We start from the raw sequence: 25,059 nt of genomic DNA on the forward strand, positions 1-25,059 counted from the left end.
AGGCTGAGGAAGACCGCCTGTCTTGGGGTTAGAGAATTCTGAGTTGGAGGGAAGTATGGAGCTTGTTTTGCTGTGTTCTGTGTTGTTCTTCTGGGCATTGTGAACATATTATGTTGGGACCAGAATGTGAGGGACACTTACAGGCTACTCCCAGCATACCCTTGGGGTGTTGGTTGTGAGCACAAGTGATGCACCTCTGTTTTGACATCTGCATGACCAATAAAGAACCCTGAGTGAGCTTGTAGTGCATTTGGGATATGAATTGTGAAAACCTGGCCAAAGGAGTTCAGCTTGGGAAAGTATGAAGTCATGTACCTTGGTAACCAAAAGGCAAATTATCTGCAAATAAATCTAGTTTAGAGGGATCTACGCGTTATAGCGCATAAAAAGTTAGCAAGTAGGTCGAAAAGCTGTTACAGAAGTGAGTGCAGTGTTGGGAAGTGCGTGGTCGTGTACTTTGATAGAAGGAATAAATGTGTAGACAGTTTTCTAAACGGTGAGAACCTTCAAAAATCCGAGGTGTAAAGGGGCTTGGGAGTCCTCGTGCAGGTTTCCCTAAAGGTTGGTTTGCAGGTTGAGTCGGTGTTGAGGAAAGGCAAATGCAATGTGAGCATTCATTTTGAGAGGACTAGAATATAAAAACAAGGATGTAATGTCGAGGCACTGGTGAGGCCTCACGTGAGTATCGTGAGCAGTTTTGAGCCCCTTGTCTAAGGAAGGATGTGCTGACATTGGAGGGGGTTCAACGAAGGTTTACGAAAATGATTCCAGCAATGAAAGACTCATTTGGGGAGCGTTTGATGGCTCTGGGACTGTACTCAGTGGAATTTCAAAGAATGGGGGAGGGCATCTCATTGAAACCTACTGAATGTTGAAAGGCCCAGATAGTGTATGAGGAGAGGATGTTTCTTGTAGTGGGGGAGTCTAGGACCAGAGGGCACAACCTCAGAATAGAGGAAGATCCAGTTAAAACAGAATTTCGCTAGAAATTCCTAGCAAATTTCTTTAGCTAGGAGCTGGTGGATCTGTTGAATTTATTGTCACGGGCAACTTTGGAGGCCAAGTCATTGGGTATATTTAAAGTGGAGGTTGATAGAATCTTGGTGTCAGAGTATGAAAGGTCATGGGGAGAAGGCAGGAGAATGAGGTTGAGGGGGAAATGGATCAGCCATGATCAAATGGCAGAGTAGACTCGTTGGGCCAAAAGGAGCAGAATTAGGGCAATGCCTTGTGGTCTTGTATATCCAGTCACAGTTTGTAATGTTGAATGGAGGATCTGGCTTGAGGATCCCAGGGGCCAACTCCTGCTGTTTTCTTGTGTTACTATGTTCAGGTAATGACCATGCACAGCTGCTTCCAGTTGAGGACAGTAACTAGTGATCAGGATGGGAACATATCCTTCAGTCATAAATCTGAGGCCTGTTACGGATACCTCGCGGTTACCTCTGTCTAATCCTCCTAGTTTGTATCGTTCAGTTACCCTTAACAGCATGATTTGGAAAGGGGAATGCAGCCAAGATTGGTACAAGTGAATGATGAGGTTACAGGGCCCTCAAATATACAAATGAAAATGATTTTATATCAGATTAAGAAAGCATTGTTCTTTTCTGCTATGTATTTTGCTTGGACTCTCATTCAATAACTTGGTATATCACAAACAGCTCTTTTAATTGGATGTGAATGTATTGCTTTTTAATGTCAGAAATTGAGGCTGGTGCTATTTGTGCTCTTTGCTTTTAGTTTTAATGAGGACACCCCAGAAAACTTAACACTTCAGTGTGGAACTTATGAACAACTGGAGTATTGGCCCAACAATTTCAATGACTTTGCTGTAAGTTGTCACATTCTGTGTCAGAGATGGCTGAAGTTGTTTCTGCAATGAAGCTTGGCTCCTGGTAATAACTGTATGTATCAGATGCTCTCAGGAATGAATGGCTGTAATTGGTTTCTGTTTACGACAGGCTGCTTTGGTTACCCTATGGGATCTAATGGTGGTGAACAACTGGCAGGTTTTCCTTGATGTCTTTTCAAGATATGCAAACCCGTGAGTACATTCCCTGACCCGCTGGGTTGCGCTAGGGTTTTGTTTGTTGCTGTTGTTTATATTAAAATATTGATTTTGGCCTGTTCTTATTGCCAACACAGAGAGTGGAATTTAACCCTTGTGTGGGGGGTATGGTACAGAAGTTGTTGCTGCATTATCATGTGTGGAACTTTGTTGTATGGTCTTAAGAAAAAAAGTGACTTGGATTTCCAAAATGTTTCCTGTTTATTCTGCATAGATGCAACCTGACCTGCTGAGTTCCTCCAGCATTGAGTGAGTGTGTGTATGGGTGTTCCTTTGTGTTGTTTTTCAAGATTCTGATGAAATTGATCACGCATGGTTACTCTATCTTTTCTTTCTCACAACATACATCAAAGCAACTTGCTACCTATTGTTAATAGGCCCATACACATGATTAGATGTTTCCTCCTTGGGGCCCTTAGGCCATTAATGACCTTCATTCAAAGTCGGTGATATGGGAGAAGTTCATCAGTGTTTCTGTAATTCCTTGTATGTACTGTACAGGGGATTGGCCTATACAGCTTCACCATAGCTCTGTAGGCTAGTCTTGCCCGTTTCCATCTCTCACGATGGGGATGTTGGGTTGGACTTTGAGAGGCAAAAGCTTCCTAATGTGTCAAAATCTAAGGATTATGAATACAGTCGGCCCTCCTCATCCATGAGTTCTGCATGCGTGAATTCAACCAACTGTGAATCGCGAAAACCCGGAAGTGCTCTTCCAGCACTTGTTGTTCGAGCATGTACAGACTTTTTTTCTTGTCATTATTCCCTAAACAATGCAGTACAACAACTATTTTACTTAGCATTTACATTATATTTGGTATTATAAGTAATCTAGTGATGATTTAAAGTATACGGGAGGATGTGTGTGGGTTATCGTGGATTGGGATTAAAAAAAAATCCAAAGTTCTCTTACTAAGTAAGTGGAACAAGTACATCCGGTATTATTTAGCATCAGTTAGTCAAACATTTGTCTTAGTAGATAGTGTATATATTTTACCTTTCTACGCATATAAAACACTTAAGAAGGTATTTTTCAGCGCCAGGCTTGGAAGTTCCCGAGTTCGATCCAATGACAGACCACTTCCGAGCACTCTCTCCATCGGTACCTGGTTGACGTAGAGGATCAAAAACACAAAACCCAATAATTAAACCACTGCATTGCTTAGTAATAATTGTAGCTTTCATCAGGGCAGGGCCTTTCTCACTTTATGCTTTAAAATTGTTCAGATCGTTGTAGCCTAATGTTTTTCCAATGACCGATGGCATTTCACCTCTTTCCAATTGCTTTATTATTTCCACTTTATTTTCAATCAGGATCGTGATTATTTTTGTGAACAGAAACTCTGCGGATTCAGAGCTCTGCCGCCCTGAGACAGGTTAAATAAGGCCTGGGGTTCTGCTGGGTCCTAAAGTCCACTGTATTGAGACAGGTTGAATAAGGGACTAGAGCATCTGCATTTTTTGGTATCCGCGAGGGGTCCCGGAACCAGTCCCTTGCGGATAAGGAGGGCCGACTGTACCTCCAATAAGCTTGAGTATCAGTCTTCAATTTTCTTTTACACAAACCAACTTCATATGATCTGTCCTAAACTTATAATGTCTCCTAGTGTCTCATAGTGTGAGATCATAAGACACTGGTGCAGAATTAGGGCATTTGGCCTGTTGAGGTAAAAATAGCATGCTTTCAACTGATGGTTGCTTCTTTTGTCTCCAGGCTTTCAAGGAAGTGTTTAACCAAACTTTGTGTATTTTATTTTCTGCATATAGGGGAAACTCACTGGACTTGATTGTCCCTTGAATTATGTATTTTTCTAGAGTTGTCAGCATTAAAACATGACTAATATCTGGGTTGTTTGGCTAACGACTTCCAATTAGTTTTTTGTCTCTGTTTGCTTGTATTCTTTGTATTATAAACGTAAACACCAATGGTGTCAAAGGCTTACACGAGGAAATCTGCAGATGCTGGAAATTCAAACAACACACACAAAATGCTGGTGGAACGCAGCAGACCAGGTAGCATCTATAAGGAGAAGCACTGTCAACGTTTCGGGCCGAGACCCTTCGTCAGGACTAACTGAAAGGAAAGATGGTAAGAGATTTGAAAGATTTGAAAGTAAAGTACTTTCAAATCTCTTACTATCTTTCCTTTCAGTTAGTCCTGACGAAGGGTCTCGGCCCGAAACGTCGACAGTGCTTCCTATAGATGCTGCCTGGCCTGCTGTGCTCCACCAGCATTTTGTGTGTGGTGTCAAAGGCTTGCTGTAGTTCTTGCTGAACTATATTTGCATGTTGCCATGAAGCGCCACCATGTGGCCAAATTAAGCAATGAAAGGAAATACAGAGGACGAATGGCTTTGAGTAGCAAACGATCACAATGACTTATGAACTTGTGTCAGTCAGGGTAGACTTTGTAGCTTTTAAATTTTATTCTTTCTTGGGATATAGATTTCCATGCTGTGACACTGCCTCTGTTTCTTTAGGATGGTGTACGTTAGATACGTGGGTTATGACTGAGTGGAATTGCTTAGCACTATAGTGGAAGGGTGTTTATTAAGTGTGTCAAAAATCAAACTTACAAAAATTTGTGAAAATAGCAAAAAGAAAACTGCCAATATTTACTAAAGAATAATACCGGAGAACATAATAATAGCTGTATACTATTTTTGTCCAGTGTGAACTCCTAGCAGCTCCAATCTCTCTGCTACTGAGAGTGATGATCCGTGTTTATTAGACACCAGGACATACCACCTTCAATTACCCGCAAAGTGAATTTAAGACTACACATGAATTAGAATGTGATGAACCCCACAATGTAGTTACAGTCATATTACAAGTATCCACCTTAAATACTGCATGCAAACAACATTTACACATCCCATCACCAAAGAAGTGGACTATTCTGCTGTGGACGGGGAAAGGCACCGTCCGTTAGGACCCATTATGAGAATATACTGGGGGAAGACATTGAAGTGAGCAGAGTCAGCTCAACGACAGCAGAATGACAAGGCTGTGTGTGTGTGTACGTGTGCAAGGACTGCATTTGCCAAGTGCTCTCTGTCACTGTGTATGACGTGGGGAATTTATAGTTGGTAGCTGAGCACTTGTGTGTTATTTCAGCCCTTCGTAGTGAGACAAGTCCTCTGCCAGGAAAGTTTGGGAGTCCAATTGAAGATATTTCTGTGCAGGTGGTTGACAGCTTAATGCTCGACTTGACTGTAAAAGTGGTTGTTATTCAGGCATAGGACCTCTAAATTTGCCTTGGTGTGAGCGACTGGGTTTGGCATATTTTGTCCTGGTTGAAAATTTACCAAGTTTCTTTTGCAGTTGCAAGAGACAAGCCACAGAGATGAATAATAGGTACTTTTAATGCCCCCTGTACTGATACCAGCTCTTTATTCCTGATTAATTTACTGACTATTGAGGTGATTTGAACTGGTCCCGTAATGTGATGTAAAATTGCCTGTGTCGTACTTGTATCTGTATACTAAATTTGTGTTTTATATACAATGGATCTTTATTCTTTCCTCTCACCCTGCAATTCTGCATACATTACTCTGACAATTATTCTTTTGCCCTTTCGCTGAACCTAGTTATATCCCTTGCAAATTGCCCTCCTCCTTGCTTTCTCACGGCTTTATACAGTCTGTCATGTGCTACATGCTCGCGACTTAAGTGCATCGAATCCAGCTAGCTCCTTACAAGCTTTCCACCCGTGCTGGGTTAAATGTTGAGCTAGTAACTTGCCATCGTTTTTTAAAAAACCAGACAAATGCTAAAGAGATGGCAAGATTGCCACCCCATGTGCCACCAGGTGTGGAGATGAACTATAATTGGAGATACTGCCTTTTGTTTTCTAAACCTTTCCCTGTCTGCTGAAAGCTAACTTGTATTTCCCTTTCTAATTCTAACTAAGTCCTGGACCTGGAAGATTAACTGATTTTCCTCCCACAGATGCTGCCCAGCCTGCTGAGAGTTTCCAGGATTATGCTTTGTTGCTTTCACTCCTGTCAGGTTTGGCCACAATTCCCTCTCTTCAGTCCTGTCACTGAATGCACATTGTAAACAGTTGACATTCCAGCTCTGATCCCTGTGGCTCCTATTAGCTTGAAGTTGGCAGCCTGCAAAATGACCCATTAATCCTGACTGTTTTAGTAATTAGACAATCTTTGCTAGTTATTTTAATTTACTTCTTTGAGATACAGCGTAGAATAGGCCCTTCTGGCCCTTTTAGCCCCCGGCGCGCAGCAAACCCCTGGTTTAACGCTAGCCTAATCTAGGGACAATTTACAATGACCAATTAACCTATCAACCGGTACACCTTTGGATATGGGTGGAAACCCATAAGGTCACGGGGAGAGCGTGCATAACCCTTACAGGCAGTGGTGGGAATTGAACCTGGGTCACCTGTACTATAAAACGTTGTGCTAGCCACTATGCTATCATGCCATCCCAGTGTCATAACCCTGAATGTCTTAAGCTCTTGATTTGTGGATTAAACATAATATTTTCCACCTTTTTATCAAGTGCCCTTAGGCATCCCATTGCTACAGTTTCCACTGTAATCCATTTAGCTGATTGCATCCACAAAAAACCCCATTTTTATTCTGGCACTTTCCTTTCCATAAAATTATGTCAATTTGTATTTTTGAATAACCTTCAGGTAAACTTAGGATAACTCATTTGCAATGCACACAAAATGCTGAGGAACTCAGCAGGCCAGGCAGCATCTATGGAAAGAGTATAGTTGACGTTTTGAGCTGTGATCCTTCATCAGGAACTGGAGAAAAAAATGAGTCAGAGTTAGAAGGTGGTGAGAGGGGAGGAAGAAACACAAGTGATAGGTGAAACTGGGGGGGGTGGGGGTGGTGGTGGTGTGGTTGGAGGGGTGAAGTAAAGAAGCTAGGAAGTTGATTAGTGAAAGAGATACAGGGCTGGAGAAGGAGTGTCTGATAGGAGAAGGAGTGTCTGATAGGAGAAGGCCTTGGAAGAAAGAAAAGGGGGAGGAGCACCAGAGGGAGGTGATGGGCAGGTAGGGAGAATGAGGTAAGAGAGGGAATGGTGAAGGGGGAGGGGGCATTACCAGAAGTTAACGAAATCGATGTTCACGCCATCAGGTTGAGGGCTACCCAGATGGAATATAAGCTGTTACTCCTCCATCCTGAGTGTGCCCTCATTGAGGCCACGGACTGACATGGGAATGGGAAGTGGAATTAAAATGGGGCGCCAGGAGGGGGTCCTGCTTTTTCTGGTGGATGTAGCATAGGTTCTCGGTGAAGCGGGCTCCCAATCTACGTTGGGTCTCACTGATTTACAAGGGGCCACACTGGCAGCACTGGATACAGTAGATGCCCAAAATGTCGACTGTTTATTCCCCTCCATAGAAGCTGCCTGACCTGCTGAGTTCCTCCAGTGTTTTGAGTGTTGCTCTGGATTTTATTTTTATTAACAACCGTGGGCTCCCCTGTCCCATTTGCCATGGAGTTATTCTGGATAATCAGTTGCAATTCTGGAAGTTTTGTAGTTAGTCTACCATCCAGTTACTGTTGTGAAGAATGAGTTTAAGTTGGCATTGTTTAGGGTGGTGCTGAGTTCATGCAGTGGGACTTCGGAGCTGTATGTTCCTTTTGCCACAAGAACTGTAGCCAAGTTCCTTGTGAAACCATGGATTCTGGTTAATTGGGACACATCTCGGTACATTGGGTACATTTTGGCCCAATGATGTAGCTGCTCCAATTAGCTGAAGTTTCATGGAAATAGCTGAAAAGGTATAAAATAGACAAACTAGCATTTAACTGAGTAACAATTATGCATTTAAATGAAATACAGGACAAATTAGAACACTACCAATACTACTACAGTACTATAAAACCGCATATTCATTCTGAATGGTTATCTATGGGGAAATACATCCAGTGTGCACTACTGTGTTCATTTACAGTTAAATGAGCAAAATCAGCACAGACACCTGGTGACTGTCTTCATACAATGATTTAGACGACTGCATCCTTCAGATCTTCACTTTCATTGTTGACATTTGAGATGATTAACTTGTAGTAGTGAAGTCATTTCATATTCACTCCTGGCTGTTTCTGGCATCTCCACGTCTGAATGCTTGAAACTGCAGTGAACAAAACAGTTCTGAATTCATTTATTTTTTTAACTGCTTATTTCTGGCCAATATCATCAACGAAAATCACTGATTTTTGAATGCGAACACAAGCAACTGATGCTATTTAAAATTGTTCACTGTGAGCACAGTGTAGCCTCTAACAGTCACACAAATGCCAGTGACTGACGCCAGATAGAAACTATTTGGTAACATTCTCCTGTCCCAATTAAGAGGCATCGTGTCCCGGATAAAGGAAGGGTATCCTGGCTAGTTTCTGAATTAGTTTTAGTTCTCTAAGAGTTATCCCAAATAATGGCTACCCCAATTTACCGATGGCCCGGTTGACAGGACTCCACTGTATTTAAAACTGAATCTGAAATGAAGTGGAGATTCTCTCTTGATTGTATTCGACGGTGTAATTTTGTGGCTTGGTGTCATTGACAAAAACCAAGCAATGTAAAGCAGCAGCAATTTGTTTAAATTTTGTGTACATTTTTCTTTGTGTTTTTGGGTTAGCGATTTATTCCTTTCAGCAAGAACACTTTAATAATGGATGGCGTCTTGTTTAATTTCTAAGGCCTTTGGCTTTTCATCCTGCAGGTGGTCCAAGCTCTATTTTGTAGCTTGGTGGCTGGTTTCCTCCGTTATTTGGGTTAACCTCTTTGTGGCTTTGATTCTTGAGGTAAGTATAATTAAAAAAAAAACACAACTACTTACTGCAATAATTTCTGTTGACAAAGTTCCACTTGAAGGGGATCGTTTTTTTTAAATTAAGGCTTTCGATTAAAAGCTGATTCCTGACCCCAAAGTAGGAATTGAAAATGCAAGCACGTCTGGGAATGAAGAACTGTCTTTGCGATTGTATACAATTAAACCTTCATAGTTAAATCTGTGTTTATTTGCCCTTTTACTCGATGCGCATCTTCTTCAGTGGCCCTGCGTGCCCCTCCAAGAACACACTCCATTACTGGACGACCATCAGAATGCAAAGCACTTGGTTAGCCTTGATGTGAACTATCTGTAAGCAGGAATTGAACACAGTTGGTGGTGACTCTGCTGCTGCCAGTTTGCACAGACAAGGAGGTCCAATTTTAACTGAACGTGGCATTAACTCTATATTAGAATGTTTGAACTACGGTACGTTCTATCTCTTTATGGAGATTTTTAACATGGTATCACATGACCTACCCTTCTGTTCAACACAGAACTTCATTCATAAATGGGATCGGAGCTATCATCCGTCTTTCTCAGATCAGGAGTCGGAGTATCAGATGAGTGTGCAGGATATGTTCAGGTGAGTACCTTCCCGTTTCCTGTGGATCTATTAGAACTTTTGTCCTCCTCCTTCAGTAAGATTGAGGCCGACCCAATCTTTGGGCTCACAACCAATTCCCTGCCGAATCCCTTTTGACTCTCCTGTAGCTAAAATGACTGTTGGTCTCGGCTCCTGCAGCTCTCTGGGACAGGGAGCTCCAGATGTTTACCATCAGAGTTATTTTGGTCCAGAATGGCTGACCCCTTTTCATGAATCTATGGCCTCCAGTAAATCCAACAAGCAAACCATTCTCCTGTACATTTCTTGATTTTATGTGGACCGAAATGAATTTGGTGAAGACTGGCTTCTGTTAAGTTTCAGATCTCAGGAGAAATCTGGAGCATTTCTGCTTGAAGGTAATTGTGAATGCTCCCACCTTGAATTTCGTGTTCACTTGAAGGACAGGGATGGCCTTGGAGATGTCTCCTCCCAGTTTCTGTTCACCATTTTCAGCAAAATGTGGTCAGACTGCACACTTTGATCTGATCTATTGCCTATGAGATGGCTTTGGTTGTTGATTGCATGCACCTAACTCAGCCTGACTGCCAGCTTCACTCACCTGGGCTTTATTTTACCAGTACTGAAGCCCAAAATCTTTTACTATTTAAATCAATGACTTGGGTGAAGGCCGGAAGTGTGTTTGCTATTTTTTTCCACAGCACATTAATAGGTAGGGAAGTAAATTATAAGGAATACATGAGTAGGCCACAGGCAGACGTAGAAAGACGAAGCAAGTTGGCAAATGCAAACATCATGTCAATTTGTCCATTTTAGGACAACTCAAAACAAATAATTTATAAGTGATTTGCAAAATAGAGGTGCAAGACAATCTGGATGTCGTAATTCTTGGATAGCATCCTCAGATTTTCTAAAGGCCTGAAATTTGGGTGTTGCGAGTAAATACAGAGGGATAACAGTATTGTTATGTCTGGCAGGCAGAATTGGAAATGAAGATGTGGAGGATACGCTTCAGAGGCAAACATTCCAATGTTCTTCCCCATCTCTTAATTGAGGACATTTGTTTAGGTTCTCCTCTGGATAATTGATTGAGATCTCGATTTTTCTTATAGCGTTGGAGGATGGTATTTGTAACAAGAAAAAGAGGTGGATCGATTTTGGAAAGCACTAGTATTCACCTTGCTTTTATTTAGAACATAATACAACACAGTACAGGTTGTATGGTCCATAATGTTGTGCTGACCTTATAGCCTGCTCTAGGATCAATCTAACCATTCCTACCTACATTGCCCTCCATTTTTCTCTCATCCATTTGCCTGAGAGTTTAACTGTGTCTATGCTTTTGTACCACAAATGTCACCAATGTTTTTGTGACTTCTGGTAATCTCGTCTAATTCCAATTTTTTTTGAAATAATAGGGACGATTTGGAGGAGCCAACTGAGGAAGAGTTGTTGGAGAGACTGCAACAGCATCCACACCTCCATTTACCCAAGGGACCCATTTAGTCTTCTCTCGACAGCACAAGAACACTTTTTGGAATGTGACTTTGTTTCTGGGGTTTGTGCAAGTGCCTCGCTCCCACCTGGTTTGGGTGTTGTACTGATTGCTGACCTTTAACAATTATCTCTAGAACTAAATGAGCAAACAAAGTTGTCTCGACTATTAGTGCGCCATATGGTTTGTAAATGCACATAATTCTTTTTATCAAATATTTGAGATTTTTAAACACTTTTTTCCCAGTCCATTTTAAATGCTGTTAATACTTTGTTCAGTGTTTTAAGAAAAGCGTGGGGGGAAATGTGTTGGGGGAACTAAATGTAGCTGATAAATCTTCAGTGCATAAATCTACCTTATCCATACCAGTCACTTGTTTCATAGGTCTTGATATTTTTCACCATATCTGAACTGAAGCACTGCAGTGGGTGAAGTTGGTTATAATGGATATACTCTGTCATTTTGGAAATGTAATGACACTTATGCACAATACTTGAAATGACTGCTAGTTGAATTTGGTCAGAGGACAAATAACCTATTTTGTATGATATGAATTAAAGGCAACTATTTTTCTTATTTGATCTTGAGTTTGTGTGTTAGTGCCAATTGCTACTTTACAATGTCACAACCCCCCCCCCCCCCCCGAAAACCGCTCAGAGACTAAGCATAAGCATGACACTATGAAACAATAATAAAGTTTGAAAGAGTACATTTAATCATTTGTTAGGAAATCAGCGTAGATGAACAATCTTGTAGCAATAAAAAAACAAATGGAACTAAAACTAGCGATATAATGAAATAAGCGGTATAATAATGATATAATAGCGATCTAGCAGGAAATAATCTTGGCATTCCAAGAGCGATCAACAAAAAAAATATAATTCCGGCTGCCTCTCTGAATCTAATTCAGAATAAATTGAGTTAAGGACAAAGTATAAAATCGTAACTATACTCTCTTGCTTCTACTACGTCCCAACCCATGAGACTAATTATCCATAATAAATGTATAAACTGAAGAACAACACAGAGAGAAAGTAGATACATAGCACCTACAGGCAGGATATCCTGTAGGAAGTAACTCCCCAAAAATCTCCACATGTTCAGGGCACATTGGGAGTGTGATGTAGCACTTTTGAGGTCAGAGGACCTATTGAATTAGTTTTACAATGACCAATTAATTTACTAACTGGTATGTTTTTGGACTGTGGGAGGAAACTGGAGCACCCAGAGGAAACCCACATGCGCATGAGAAGGAATATACAAATCTGCTTGCAGAGGATGCTGGAATTGAACTCTGAACTCTGCCCTGAGCTGTGATAGCACTGTGCTGTCAGTTATGCTACCGTGGTGCCTGATGAGGTGTCAGTTCCTAAACACCATTGTGCTTTGCTTCAGTAAAAGCTGTAGTTAAATATCTGAGATCTGAACTGGATAAGTACTTGGGCAGGTACTAGATCACTGCAAAATCTGAACCTTCAAAGACTCCGCATGCATGCAGAGCAAATGGCTACTTTGGGTGTTACATCGTTCCTATTGAGACTTCAATGAGCAGTTTCAAGTTGTCCAAATTTCCTCAGGCAACATGAGTTTGTGAAAAATTAGTCTGGTGTTTAGCTGAAGACAATTCTTTGCAGATTATTTCCACGTTAATGTTCTGTTCTAAAACTCCCTTTAATTCATAGCTGATCTCTTGAATCTACTTTATCCACATCAGTCAATAAAGAGCTGTTCTGTGTAGTTTCTTCCTCCCAACACCAGATCTACAGTCCTTCAGGTCCTAGCTTTTCAATGTGATTAGGGCTTCTCTCCTTACCCCCATTTCAGACCGTGTTCCAGGCCTGCACCATTCTTTATCTTTTCCTTCAGCTCTTCTGCCAATCATTTTAAATCACAACCACTTGCCTTTTGAAATTGCTGGAAAGAAAGTGGGTATTAGCCTGCATGAATTTTATCATTGGTGGTGTATGACGTGACTGATCATAGTTGACGACAATGATTGATCTTGGCCAATTTTTCTACAGATGCGCTTTACCATTGCCACTTTCTGGGCAGTGTCTTTACAAGACTGGTCACACCAGCCATTATCGATACCCCAGAGATTGTCTGCCTGGAGTTGGTGGATGCAGAACTAGGACTTGTGATAAAGGACTGAGACATAAGAAGTAGGAGCAGATTTAGGCCATTTGGCTCATGGAGTCTGTTCTACCATTTCATCATGGCTGATCCAATTTTCCCTCAGCCCCATTCTCCTATCACCTTCCTGTATTGTTTCATGCCTTGACCAATTAAGAATCTATCCACCTCTGCCTTTATATATACATAAAGACTTCTCCACAGCTGCCTTTGGCAATGAATTCCACAGAGTCACCACTCTCTAACTAAAGAAATTCCTCCTCATTGTTGTTCTAACAGGATACCCCTCTATTCTCAGGCTGTGTCCTCTGGTCTTAGACTCTCCCACCATAGAAAACATCATCTCCACATCCACTCTATCAAAACCTTTCAACATTTGATAGGTTTCAATTAGGACACTCCTCATTCTTCTGAATTCTAGTGAATACTGGCCCAGAGCCATCAAATGCTCTTCATATGACAAGCCATTCAATCTTGGAATTATTTTTGTGAACTTCCTTTGAACACTCTCCAGTGTCAGCACATCCTTTATAAGACACGGGGCTCAAACCTGCTCACAATACTCCAAGTGAGGCCTCACCAGTTCTTTATAAAGTCTCAAAATTGCATCTTTGCTTTTATGTTCCAGTCCTCTTGAAATGAATGTTAATGTTGCATTTGCCTTCCTCACCACAGACTCAACCTGCAAATTAACCTTTAGGGAATTCTGTACAAGGACTTACAAGTTTCTTTTCACCTCAGATTTTTGAATTTTCTCCCATTTAGAAAATGGTCTACCCCATTATTATGTCTAATTGTATGACCATACTCTTCCCAAGACTATATTCCATCTGCCACTTCTTTGACCGTAACCTAATTGAAGTCCTTCTGTAGCCTCTCTACTTCCTCAAAACTATGTGCCCCTCCACCCATCTTCGTGTCATCCACAAACAGCAACAAAGCCATCAATTCCCTCATTAAACGTAAAAAAAAAAAATTGGTCCCAATCCAAACACTAGTTACCAGAGGCCAACCAAAAGAGGCTCTCTTTATTCCCTCTCTTTGCCTCCTGCCAATCAGCCACTTTATCCATAATAGCTGCTCATTTGGCCATCCACCACCTGCTCCCATGACTTCATGTGACCCTGTTCAGAGTAGCGTAGGGAAGGAGTGCCTTTCGCCTCCTTTGGTGGAGACGCATCTCCACCCTGCCACCCACATTATTTTGTATATGTAACATTAACTTCCATGAGCTGCCTGTTCATGTGAACACAAGTCCAGTTCTGATTGCTATCGTTGACAAGTCAAGGCATCATCCTTGTAAATATCCTTCACTCCCTTGGATGTCTTCCCATCCAAGGCTTCATGCAATTCCAGCATTGACCTCCTCCGTGTTCCTTGGCTGTATACCTGAATCACTTTATCTGCCTGTTCTGCCACTTCTCAGGATCCATGGTCCCTCTGTTCCTTCACAATCAAAGTATATTAAAGTCACAACTATAATGCATAGCCCATCACTTTGATGCCAACCATTATGCTTTTCTGTACCAATTCTATATGCCTTAATTATGTACCTTATCTGACTGCTTGTCTTGGTGCTCCTTAGATGTTGCTGTTCCTGTCTTCACTACCTCTGCTAACAGTTCATTCCAGATACCGACAAATCTTTGGGTTAAAAGATTACCTTTTAAACCTTCTCCCTTTCATCTTAACCCTATCCCCTCTTGTTTTAGACACTGCTATTGAGGGGAAGTAGGCAGTACCTCATTCATATCACCTCCCTGCCTCCTTCACTCAGACTCAGGCTATCCAATGTCTCTATAACTTGAGACCTTCAGTCTCGGCAACAGGCTTGTGAATCTTTTCCTGCACTCTCGAATGTTCACAAACTTCTTACGGTATCTGGACTAGAACAAAGTTCAAAGTAAATTTATTATCCAAGTACGTATATAATCATATTCTGCCCTGTGATTCACCTTTCTGTGGGCATTCACAGTAGAACAAAGAAATGGAGTCGTAGAAAAGTACAGCACAGAAACAGGCCCTTCAGCCCATCTAATCTGTGCTGGACCATTTAAACTGCCTACTCTCATTGATCTGCACTGGGACCATAGCCCTCCTACTTACTACTAACTGCCCATTACACTGCTGGCATTTAGGGCAGTAATGAAGGTCATCCACCTTCATGGTTCAGGGCTTCCTTCATCGTGTCAGTAGCTTCCTCTGGGGTCTCTCTGCTGTCAGTCACGCAAGTCCCAGATTGAGACTCAGGAATAGTCTTACTCAGATGTAGAAGGATTCTTTCTTGCTGTTTTCGTAACAATTTTGTTTTACCATGCAGGGATGCTGGCCTTGAGCTGAACCAGGAGGACTGGTGGACCACTCTTAGTCTAGCCTCTGCCCTTTTACCTGCTTAACATGGGTGACTTGACCAAGAGCCAAAGTATAAAGCCCTCACTCCAGCCAACACAGCTTTTCCAGATCATTGAGGCACACAAGACTCCAAACCCAACGACAAGGTTGTGGTCCTCCTGGAGGACTATAGCCCTCCATACCCTTACTCTCCACGTGCCCGTCCAAACTTCTCTTAAATGTTGAAATTGAGCTCGCTCACCCCACTTGCACTGGCAGCTCGTTCCACACTCACGACCTTCTGAGTGAATACAACAGAATCAATAGAAAAACTACACAAACAATACTCCAAGCGCAGCTTAACCGATATTTTGTACACGGTGTCCCAACTCAAATCCTCAGTGCCTCAGCATGCGAAGGCAAGTGCCATTCGTCACTTCCACTCTCCTCTCAGTGGTAGGGAGGAAGGCATTTGGTGTGCTGGCCTTTATCAGCAGAGGTACTGATTGTAAGAGTTGGAGCTTGAGTTCAGCAGTCGTGAGGGAAATGATGCTGAGCTGAATGATCAGACATGAATTTTTTTGAATGGCCGAGCAGTAGGAAGTAGTTGTCGTGACTGTTAAGTTCTTATTCCAGTATTCTAGATTTGTTTCTGCATATACACCAGGTTAGCACTAGATGGCATCATTCCTGTACATTTCATTAAAAGACTGGGGCAGAGGGAGGTGAGCTTTTAGCAATGCACCTACTTCAAAATGTCACGTTTGTAAATATTGTCGGGGGAAAAACAAGCAACGACATTTGCTCCTGATTCTCACTGGGGCTTTCTTATTTCAATATGCATCAAGCACAAAAGTCTGAATGATTGCAATTATTTCAAAATATGCACTGTGGGAACCAACTGGGTTAGATTTACAGTGGTTTTTGTGGATTTAAGTTCATATTTGTGCTCGTTTGTGGGTTGTTTTGATTAATGAATGTCCTTCGGGTTTATGGAAACTTTACTTGAAATGGTTTAATTTTCAGTTGGTTCGTTTTCTGTCTACGCTTAAGCTTGTGCTTGATGGCTCTGTGCCTGTACTCGGAGTTCAGAAGAATGAGGGGGGTGGTGGGGAATCACATTGAAACCTATCGAATATTGAAAGTCCTAGACTGAGACGAAGTTTCCTATAGTGGGGGAGTCTAGGACCAGAGGGCGTAACTTCAGAATACAAGGATATCCCTTTAGAACAGAGATCAGGAGGAATTTCTTCAGCCAGCGGGTGGTAATCTGTGAAATTCATTGCCACAGATGTGTGTGGAGGCCAGTTTACTGGGTACATTTAAAGTGGAAAGTGGATAGGTTCTTGATTAGGAAGGCATCAAATGTTACGGGGAGAAAGCAGGAGAATGGGATTGAGAAGGACAATAAATCAGCCATGATGGAATGATGGAGCAGACTCGATGGGCTGAATGGCTTAATTCTGCTCTTTTGTCTTATAGTTTTGCAACCTCTGTAATCCATATGGAATATGAAGAGATAAAGTTAGTGCACTATAGGAAGGGTGGAAAGGCCTGTGAGAGAGTGCAAAGGTTTACAAAGATGTTGCTAAGACTAAAACATGTTAGCTATGAAGATCGTTACTGGGGCTTGAGGACCTTAGTTATAGGAAAGGGTGAATAGGTGAGGGCTTTACTCCATGGAATTCAGTAGAAAGAAAGGAGGTCTTATAGAGATATACAACATTATGAAGGGTATGGATAGGTAAATATATGCATGCTTTTCCCCTTGAGGTTGGAGTTAGAGGTCATGGGTTTAGGACGAAAGGTGAGATGTTTAGAAGGAACCTGAGGGAGATCTTCTTCATTCAGAGGTGTGAGTGTGGAATGAGCTGCCTATGGAAGTGCTGGATGTGGGTTTAATTGCAGCATTTAAGAGAAGTTTTCATAGGCACATGGATGAGAGGGGTATGGTCAGGGAGCAGGTAGATGGGACTAGTCAGGGAAACAGGTCAGAATGGACTAGATGGGCTGAAGAGGCTGTTTCTGTGCTGTAGTTCTCTCTTACATGGTGACTCTGTGAATTAGAGTAGCACATTGGGAATTTGGAAGTGAAGGGAGTTAAGACTGAAGTGTATACAATTATCAGGGGTCATCTCCCTGGGCAATAGGATCAAAGAGCTGGTGGTGGAGGGATCTGATCCAGCGACAGAAGGAAGAGGAGGAAAACTTCCTTCATCCTAGGGTGGTTGGGATCTGGGACTCTCTGCCTGAAAGGCTGGTAAATGTATGAGTGCTTGCTATATTTAAATCTTAGTCCAGAGCATGGGAAAAGGCTGAGTAAATCTTTTACTGACCAGTGTGGACCCGATGAGGCAAATGTGCCATCTTCGACTCTATAATTCACAAGCACACCCGAGACACTCTTCTGAATGAAGATTTCCAACACTAATTATCAATGGATAACCCCGGGGTTATTGCTTGCACTTACTCCGTCAATTAATGAGATTTTCACATGGGGGAGGCCATCTGTAAACCTCAGTTAAGATCCATGTGAACTAGTCATTCTGCAGTGTTCCAGATGGGTCACTTTTACTTTGTAGTTAACATGTTGCTGACCCATAAAATCAATATTTTTTGCAATATTAACTATTTACAGTACAAGATAAAATGATTAACCTTTTACTACCATCTTTAGGCAGCCTGTTTAGATTTTACCCAGCCATTTTTTTTATTATCCAAGATGGCTTCCAATCTGAATTAGCCAGCCAGCTACTCAAGAGAATGCAATGTTTGCTTAATACAGCTCGTTATTCAAAGACTGGTTAATTTGTAACCTGGTGAATGGTTAAGGTGAAACTAATGTGTTTTTGGAACAAACTTTTTTCTTAAAAAATGAGCATAAACTGACCCATTTTTTAAAAAAAAATGGTGCATTCAGCATTGGGAGTTAATAGTGCATTAAAGAATTTACAAGCATACTGAAGGCAGCCTTTTGATGACTTTGTGCCAGTCTAAGCAAAAACATTTAGTGGATTCATTGCCTGCGGCGGTTATCAGCTCCCTGCCCATCTCCTCACCTGTTGCTCACTGATGGGGCTGTCCACGAGTGCACACACCTCGCTGTCTGCGCCGGGTCTCGGCCACGTGGCCCAAACCAGCTCAGAGGAGCGGTATCAGACCCTGGCAAACAGCGCCGGTCCCCCCCCCCCCCCCACCTTGGTGCCGGCTTTGTCCCCCCGCTCGCTCCTCACACAAAGGGCGCATTTTCGAATGCAGAGCCGGACAAAGAACGCAGCCGGCGATTCCTGGGGCCGCTGTGCACTTTCGAGCCGGGTGGAGGAAAACGTGCCATTAGTGGTAAAGGGAATAAACTCTGACTGAGGGAAAGTGACCCGAATACAAAGAGTAACCTGAGGTTCTTAACTAGCAATTTCTATACCATATGGGCCCTGCTCATCTGATCATCAAGACAAAGACCGTGTATGAATTTGATAAGTGAATGAGGTATTCACTGCACAACATGAACCCCACGCTGCTTTTTCATGTGAGAATTAAAATGAGCATTTGAACACACTTTGTAATGTGCCCTGGCTAATTGGCACCCTTGGTCTGCGGAGCTCGTATCAAAAATCCTTCTAAATCTTTCTGCTTGGCGGAGCGAGGTTCTCAGCTCCTTTGAGCAAAGGTGCCGATGGCAAACAATGGGAGTTAGATCAAAGTGACTAACAGAAGGGCATAATAAACCAGATGAGACGCGCTTTGGACAGTGCCACCTTGCACAGGAAGCGATCTTGCCCTGCTCTAATCAGGTTTCACTTAATGAAAACTCTTTTTGTCATCGGAACTTCATTCAGCGCTCCTGGCTTCTTCTGGAGAGGGGAGCACCTGCCCCAGTGTTTTTTTTTGGAAGCAGGTTATCACTGACTCGAGACCCGGCTGTTAATCCATAACTCAGTCAGGTGACTTTTGTACACCTGTTCTGCAGGTGTGTTTGCAGCTTAATAAAGAGCTGGGCTTTTCGCTGATCTGAGCGTTGGCAGGACTAAAGTTGTTAAACTGTAAAGGGGGGGGGGGGGGGAGGTCATTCTCCGGCAGTATTTTTTTTTGCCTCTGAGGTGGCAAGATTCGGGTTCAAGTTGCACTCCTCCCCAGCGCACAGAACAAAATTCCAGCGTGGCGTTGCAGTTCAGCGGAGAGGGAGCACAGGAATGCTGGAGGGTCTGTAGTTTGGATGAGGTGTTGACCCTTGGCTCTCTGCCGATTTACACTTAGAAGCGTAGACCGAGTGGACAGCTAGAGATTTTGTTACCCAGGGCAGAAAGCTTCAAAGTGAATTCATTATCAAAATACGTACATATCACCATGCTCTTTACCACAAATGATACGTTTTTCCACCCACCTTGAGATTCATTTTCCTGCAACTATTCACAGCAGGACAGAGAAATACAATGGAGCAATATAAAAAAAAACTACACACAAAGAGCAATAAACAACCAATAGGTAAAAGAAGACAAACTGTGAAAAATAGATAACTAACTAAATAAATACAGAGAACATGAGTTATAGGGCCCTTGGAAGTGAAGAAGGGGCATGGTGAGGAAGTAACTAATTAGAAGGGGCATAATCTTAAGGTAATTGGAGGAAACTGTAAGGTGGATGTTAGAGGTAAATGTTCTTTTTCACAAAGAGAGTGGTGAGTGTGTGGATCGCATCGCCGGGGGAGGCAGATACATAAGGGACGTTTAAGAGACTCTTAGATAGGCACATAGATGATAGAAAATTGGAGGGCTTTGTGGAAGGAAAAGGTTAGATTGATCTTAGAGGAGGATAGAAGGTCAGCACGGCATTGTGGGCTGAAGGGCCTGTATTGTGCTGCTTTGTTCAATGTTCTATGTTCTTGTAAAAGACTTCATGCACAATTTTGACAAGAAATGGGGTTAGATCCATTGTCCAAATATTTGTTCCTCAAGTATTATCACTAAAAAAATGGATTACGTGATTGTTATCGTAATGGCTGGTGCTTCTCATAGAGTCTCTAATCCTTTCCTCTCCACTTACCTGTCCAAATATCTTTGAAATACTGTTATTATTTGTGTAAGTTAGTTATTGGGTCACCAGCTTTCAAACCGTGACTGCATGGTGAAACTACTTCATTGGCTGTCAGTCCATTTGGGACATCCTGAAAGGCACTATCAAAATGCAAGTCTTTTCTGCAGGCACGTGGGCTTGAAATTCTACAGCCAGGGCGAGATGCTCTTCAGCCCTGCATTGGAATATCAATTTCACAAACTCTGGTCTTATTAAGGTAGTGTTTGTCCAGCAGCCCTGTTGCAAAGGGGGAAGATAGGTTACTGGTATTGGTTGTGATAGGGCAGCGTATGTTCAGTGTGAGGGCTTGATGCTGCAAAGTTCCAAGGTGACATGGTCTGAAGATCAGGCCTTATTTAGAGAAGCAGCATGGTTGCAAGGCCAGCGAACCCACATTGAACATCGAGAGGAAGCCCGTGCAGTCAAAGGGAGAACATATAAACTCTCTAAAGATGGTGGCAGGAATTGAACCTGGGTCATTAGTGCTATAAAAGCGTTATGCTAGCTGCTACACCACCATTTCATCTCTAAAGCATTGTGTGCTTCCTGATTCTTACTGGTGGTAAGTCATGGTTTGTGTTAGAAAACCATAGGCCATTGAGACTTCAAGTACTGAGGTTTAAGGGGAATGTATTCTTTCACACTTTCTTATAAATAGAAGGAGGCTGTTCAGCCCACCAGGATAATGTGCTGTCCCTCACCCTTTTGGATTTTCATCAAATCCAGCCTGATTCTTCTACACTAAGGCATGTTTACAGTGTCCAGGTCACCTACCAACCAGCATGTGGAAACAGGAGCATATGGAGGAAGTCCATGTGTTCATAAGGAGAGCATACAAACTTCACACAGGCAACATCAGAAGCTCAGGGCTGAATTAACCTTGGTCTCAACACAACTTTTCCACTTCTCTCCCCAAACTTCAAATAGCAGATCATTTGAAGTATTGATCTTATTTCAAGTGTAAGACCATGGACTTGATTTTTATTTAGACACCGGAGTAGATGGCCATTCGACCCATCCAGTCTGCTCAGCCATTCCATCTTGGTTGATTCATTATCCTCTCAACCCCTTTGTCTTTCCTTCTCCTCTTTAACCTTTGCCCTTACTAATCAAGAACTTATTGACCCCCCACTTTAAATACACCCATCGACTTGGCCTCCACAGCCATCTGTGGCAATGAATTCCACAGATTCACCACCCACTGGCTAAAGAAATTCCTCCTCAGCTCTGTTCTTATGGGACATCCTTGTATTCTGTGGCTGTGCCCTCTGGTCTTTGACTCCCCCACTATAAAAAAACATCCTCTCCACATCCACTGTATCTAGGATGGCCCACTGAGTCTGTTAGCTCACAGAAGAACAATCCCGTTTGTGTTGCCTGCCCATTCTTTCCTGTGGTACTGTATATTATTCTCTCTCAAGTGTCTGTCCACTTCCCTTTGACAGCTCTGGTTGATTCTATTTTTGCCATCTCACTTGCAGTGAACATTAGAACATAAAGTTCAAAGTAAACTTATTATCGAAGTACATATATGTCATTGTATACAACCCTGATATTTATTTTCTTGATGGCGTTCACAGTAAATACAAAGAAACACAATAGAATCAATGAAAAACTGCACAAAGACAGTCAGACAATGTTCAAAAGACAACTGTGCAAAGAGAAAAATAGCAATAATTAATAAATAAACAATAAGCATCGAGAACACGAGGTTATTGAGTCCTTGAAAGTGAGTCCATAGGTTGTGGAATCAGTTCAGTGTTGGGGGTGAGTGAAGTTATCCCTCTGCTTCAGGAGCCTGATGGTTGAGAGGTAATAACTGTTCCTGAACCTGTTTAACCATATAACCATATAACCATATAACAATCACAGCACGGAAACAGGCCATTCCGGCCCTCCTAGTCCGTGCCGAACTCTTAATCTCACCTAGTCCCACCTACCCGCACTCAGCCCATAACCCTCCACTCCTTTCCTATCCATATACCTATCCAATTTTACCTTAAATGACACAACTGATCTGGCCTCTACTACTTCTACAGGAAGCTCATTCCACACAGCTATCACTCTCTGAGTAAAGAAATACCCCCTCGTGTTTCCCTTAAACTTTTGCCCCCTAACTCTCAAATCATGTCCTCTCGTTTGAATCTCCCCTACTCTCAATGGAAACAGCCTATTCACGTCAACTCTATCTATCCCTCTCAACATTTTAAATACCTCGATCAAATCCCCCCTCAACCTTCTACGCTCCAATGAATAGAGACCTAACTTGTTCAACCTTTCTCTGTAACTTAAGTGCTGAAACCCTGGTAACATCCTAGTAAATCGTCTCTGCACTCTCTCTAATTTATTGATATCTTTCCTATAATTCGGTGACCAGAACTGTACACAATATTCCAAATTTGGCCTTACCAATGCCTTGTACAATTTTAACATTACATCCCAACTTCTGTACTCAATGCTCTGATTTATAAAGGCCAGCGTTCCAAAAGCCTTCTTCACCACCCTATCTACATGAGACTCCACCTTCAGGGAACTATGCACTGTTATTCCTAGATCTCTCTGTTCCACTGCATTCCTCAATGCCCTACCATTTACCCTGTATGTTCTATTTGGATTATTCCTGCCAAAATGTAGAACCTCACACTTCTCAGCATTAAACTCCATCTGCCAACGTTCAGCCCATTCTTCTAACCGGCATAAATCTCCCTGCAAGCTTTGAAAACCCACCTCATTATCCACAACACCTCCTACCTTAGTATCATCAGCATACTTACTAATCCAATTTACCACCCCATCATCCAGATCATTTATGTATATTACAAACAACATTGGGCCCAAAACAGATCCCTGAGGCACCCCGCTAGTCACCGGCCTCCATCCCGATAAACAATTATCCACCACTACTCTCTGGCATCTCCCATCTAGCCACTGTTGAATCCATTTTATTACTCCAGCACTAATACCTAACGACTGAACCTTCTTAACTAACCTTCCATGTGGAACTTTGTCAAAGGCCTTGCTGAAGTCCATATAGACTACATCCACTACAACCTTCTGAACTTGTACCTCTTTCCTGCTGGCAGCAGCAAGAAGGGAGCTTGGCATGGATGGTGGCCGTCTTCGATGGATGCTGCTTTCCTGCGGCAATGCTCCTTGTAAATGTGTTTAACGGTGGGGAGGGCTGTACCCATGAGGAACTGGGTTACCTCTTGGTGTAACTTTTTTTGCACAGTTCTCTTGTATCTTTTGCCTAATGTTTTACTTCTGTTTTCCTCTGTACCTTGAACCATTTTTTGGTAGCAATCTCTTTCCTTTTGTACACAATGGCCTTTGAGGAAGACACCCACGTGACTGAATTAATGTTATGGAGGCATACAGCCCTTTGGCCCAAATGGTCCGTGTCAGCTAGGACACCCATCTAAGCTAGGTCAGTTTGACTGTGTTCAGATCATAACCTTTCCTATCCATTTAACTGTCCAGGTTCTTTTTAAATGTTGTTGATGCACCTGCCTCAACCACTTCCTCTGTCAGCTCATTCCATATACTGACCACCCTCTGGGTGAAAAAGTTGCCCTCTTGGGTTCCTATCAAATTTTTCCTCTAAAACTATGCCCTCTAGTTCTTGATTCCAGAACCTTTGGGAAAAAACTGTGTGCGTTGATCCCCTGTGTGCCCCTTATGATGTTATACAACACCCCTCATTCTCCAAAGCTCCAGTGAATAAAGATTCAACCTGCTCAGTCTCTCTCCATGCTCAGTCCTTTGAGACATGGCAACATTCTCATAAATCTCCTCTGCATTCGTTGCAGATTAAAGACACCTTCCATAAAGCAAGTTGACCAAATCTGAACACAATATTCAAATGTCTTGTCCAGCTGCAAAAATACCAACCCTACTTCTATACTCAATACCTTGCCTGAGGAAAGCTAGTGTGCTTAAAGCCGCATTCAGCATCCAGTCTAGCTGTGGCACAACCTTCAGAGAACCATGTACTTGTGCTCCTGCGTCCCTCTGATCTACAGCATTGCCCAGGCCTCTACCATTCACTATGAATGTCCAACACTTAATTGTCCCCCCGACGTGCAGCAACTCTTAACCAGATTAAATTCCAATTGCCATTCCTCAGCCCTCATATCCAGCTGATCAAGATCCCTCTGTAATTGCTGAGAACCAAATTTATTGTTATCTGTAACCTTACTAACCATACATTGTACACTCTCATCCAAATCATTGATACAGATGACAAGTAGAGCCTAGCATTGACCCCTGGGGCATACCACCAGTCATGGGCTTCCAGTCTGAGAAACAAGCTTCTACAATCACGCTCTGCTTCTTGTTATTAAAACAAATTACACAGAATATTACAGCACAATACAGGCCCTTCGGCTGTCCTTTTAACTGTAAAATCAATCGAATCCTTCTGTCCTACATAGACACCCATTTTTCTATCATCCATTTGCCTATCTAAGAGTTTCTTCAATGCCCCCAATGATTTTGCCTCTATCACCACCCCAATATGATGTTTCTCTGTGTAAAGAACTCATCTTTTACACCCCTCCAAACTTTCCTCCAATCATCTT

At 42.4% G+C, this 25,059-nt stretch overlaps 1 protein-coding gene across 4 annotated transcripts in view; it reads left to right on the forward strand.

Moving 5' to 3' along the window:
• Positions 1–11,532, forward strand: part of tpcn2 (two pore segment channel 2) — a 56,447-nt gene extending 44,915 nt beyond the window's left edge. For 3 of the 4 annotated variants that reach the window (XM_073049777.1, XM_073049779.1, XM_073049778.1), the window contains 5 exons: positions 1,741–1,831; positions 1,962–2,044; positions 8,778–8,859; positions 9,383–9,471; positions 10,869–11,532. In XM_073049777.1, the coding sequence (XP_072905878.1) occupies positions 1,741–1,831; positions 1,962–2,044; positions 8,778–8,859; positions 9,383–9,471; positions 10,869–10,956 (433 nt within the window). In that variant the 3' untranslated portion in view covers positions 10,957–11,532. The remainder of the gene's footprint in view (positions 1–1,740; positions 1,832–1,961; positions 2,045–8,777; positions 8,860–9,382; positions 9,472–10,868) is intronic. The other variant, XM_073049780.1, reaches the window with a different exon arrangement.
• The last annotated feature ends 13,527 nt before the right edge of the window (positions 11,533–25,059 follow it).

This window comes from Hemitrygon akajei, chromosome 6 (genome assembly GCF_048418815.1).
Source record: "Hemitrygon akajei chromosome 6, sHemAka1.3, whole genome shotgun sequence".
NCBI classification, from domain to species: domain Eukaryota; kingdom Metazoa; phylum Chordata; class Chondrichthyes; order Myliobatiformes; family Dasyatidae; genus Hemitrygon; species Hemitrygon akajei.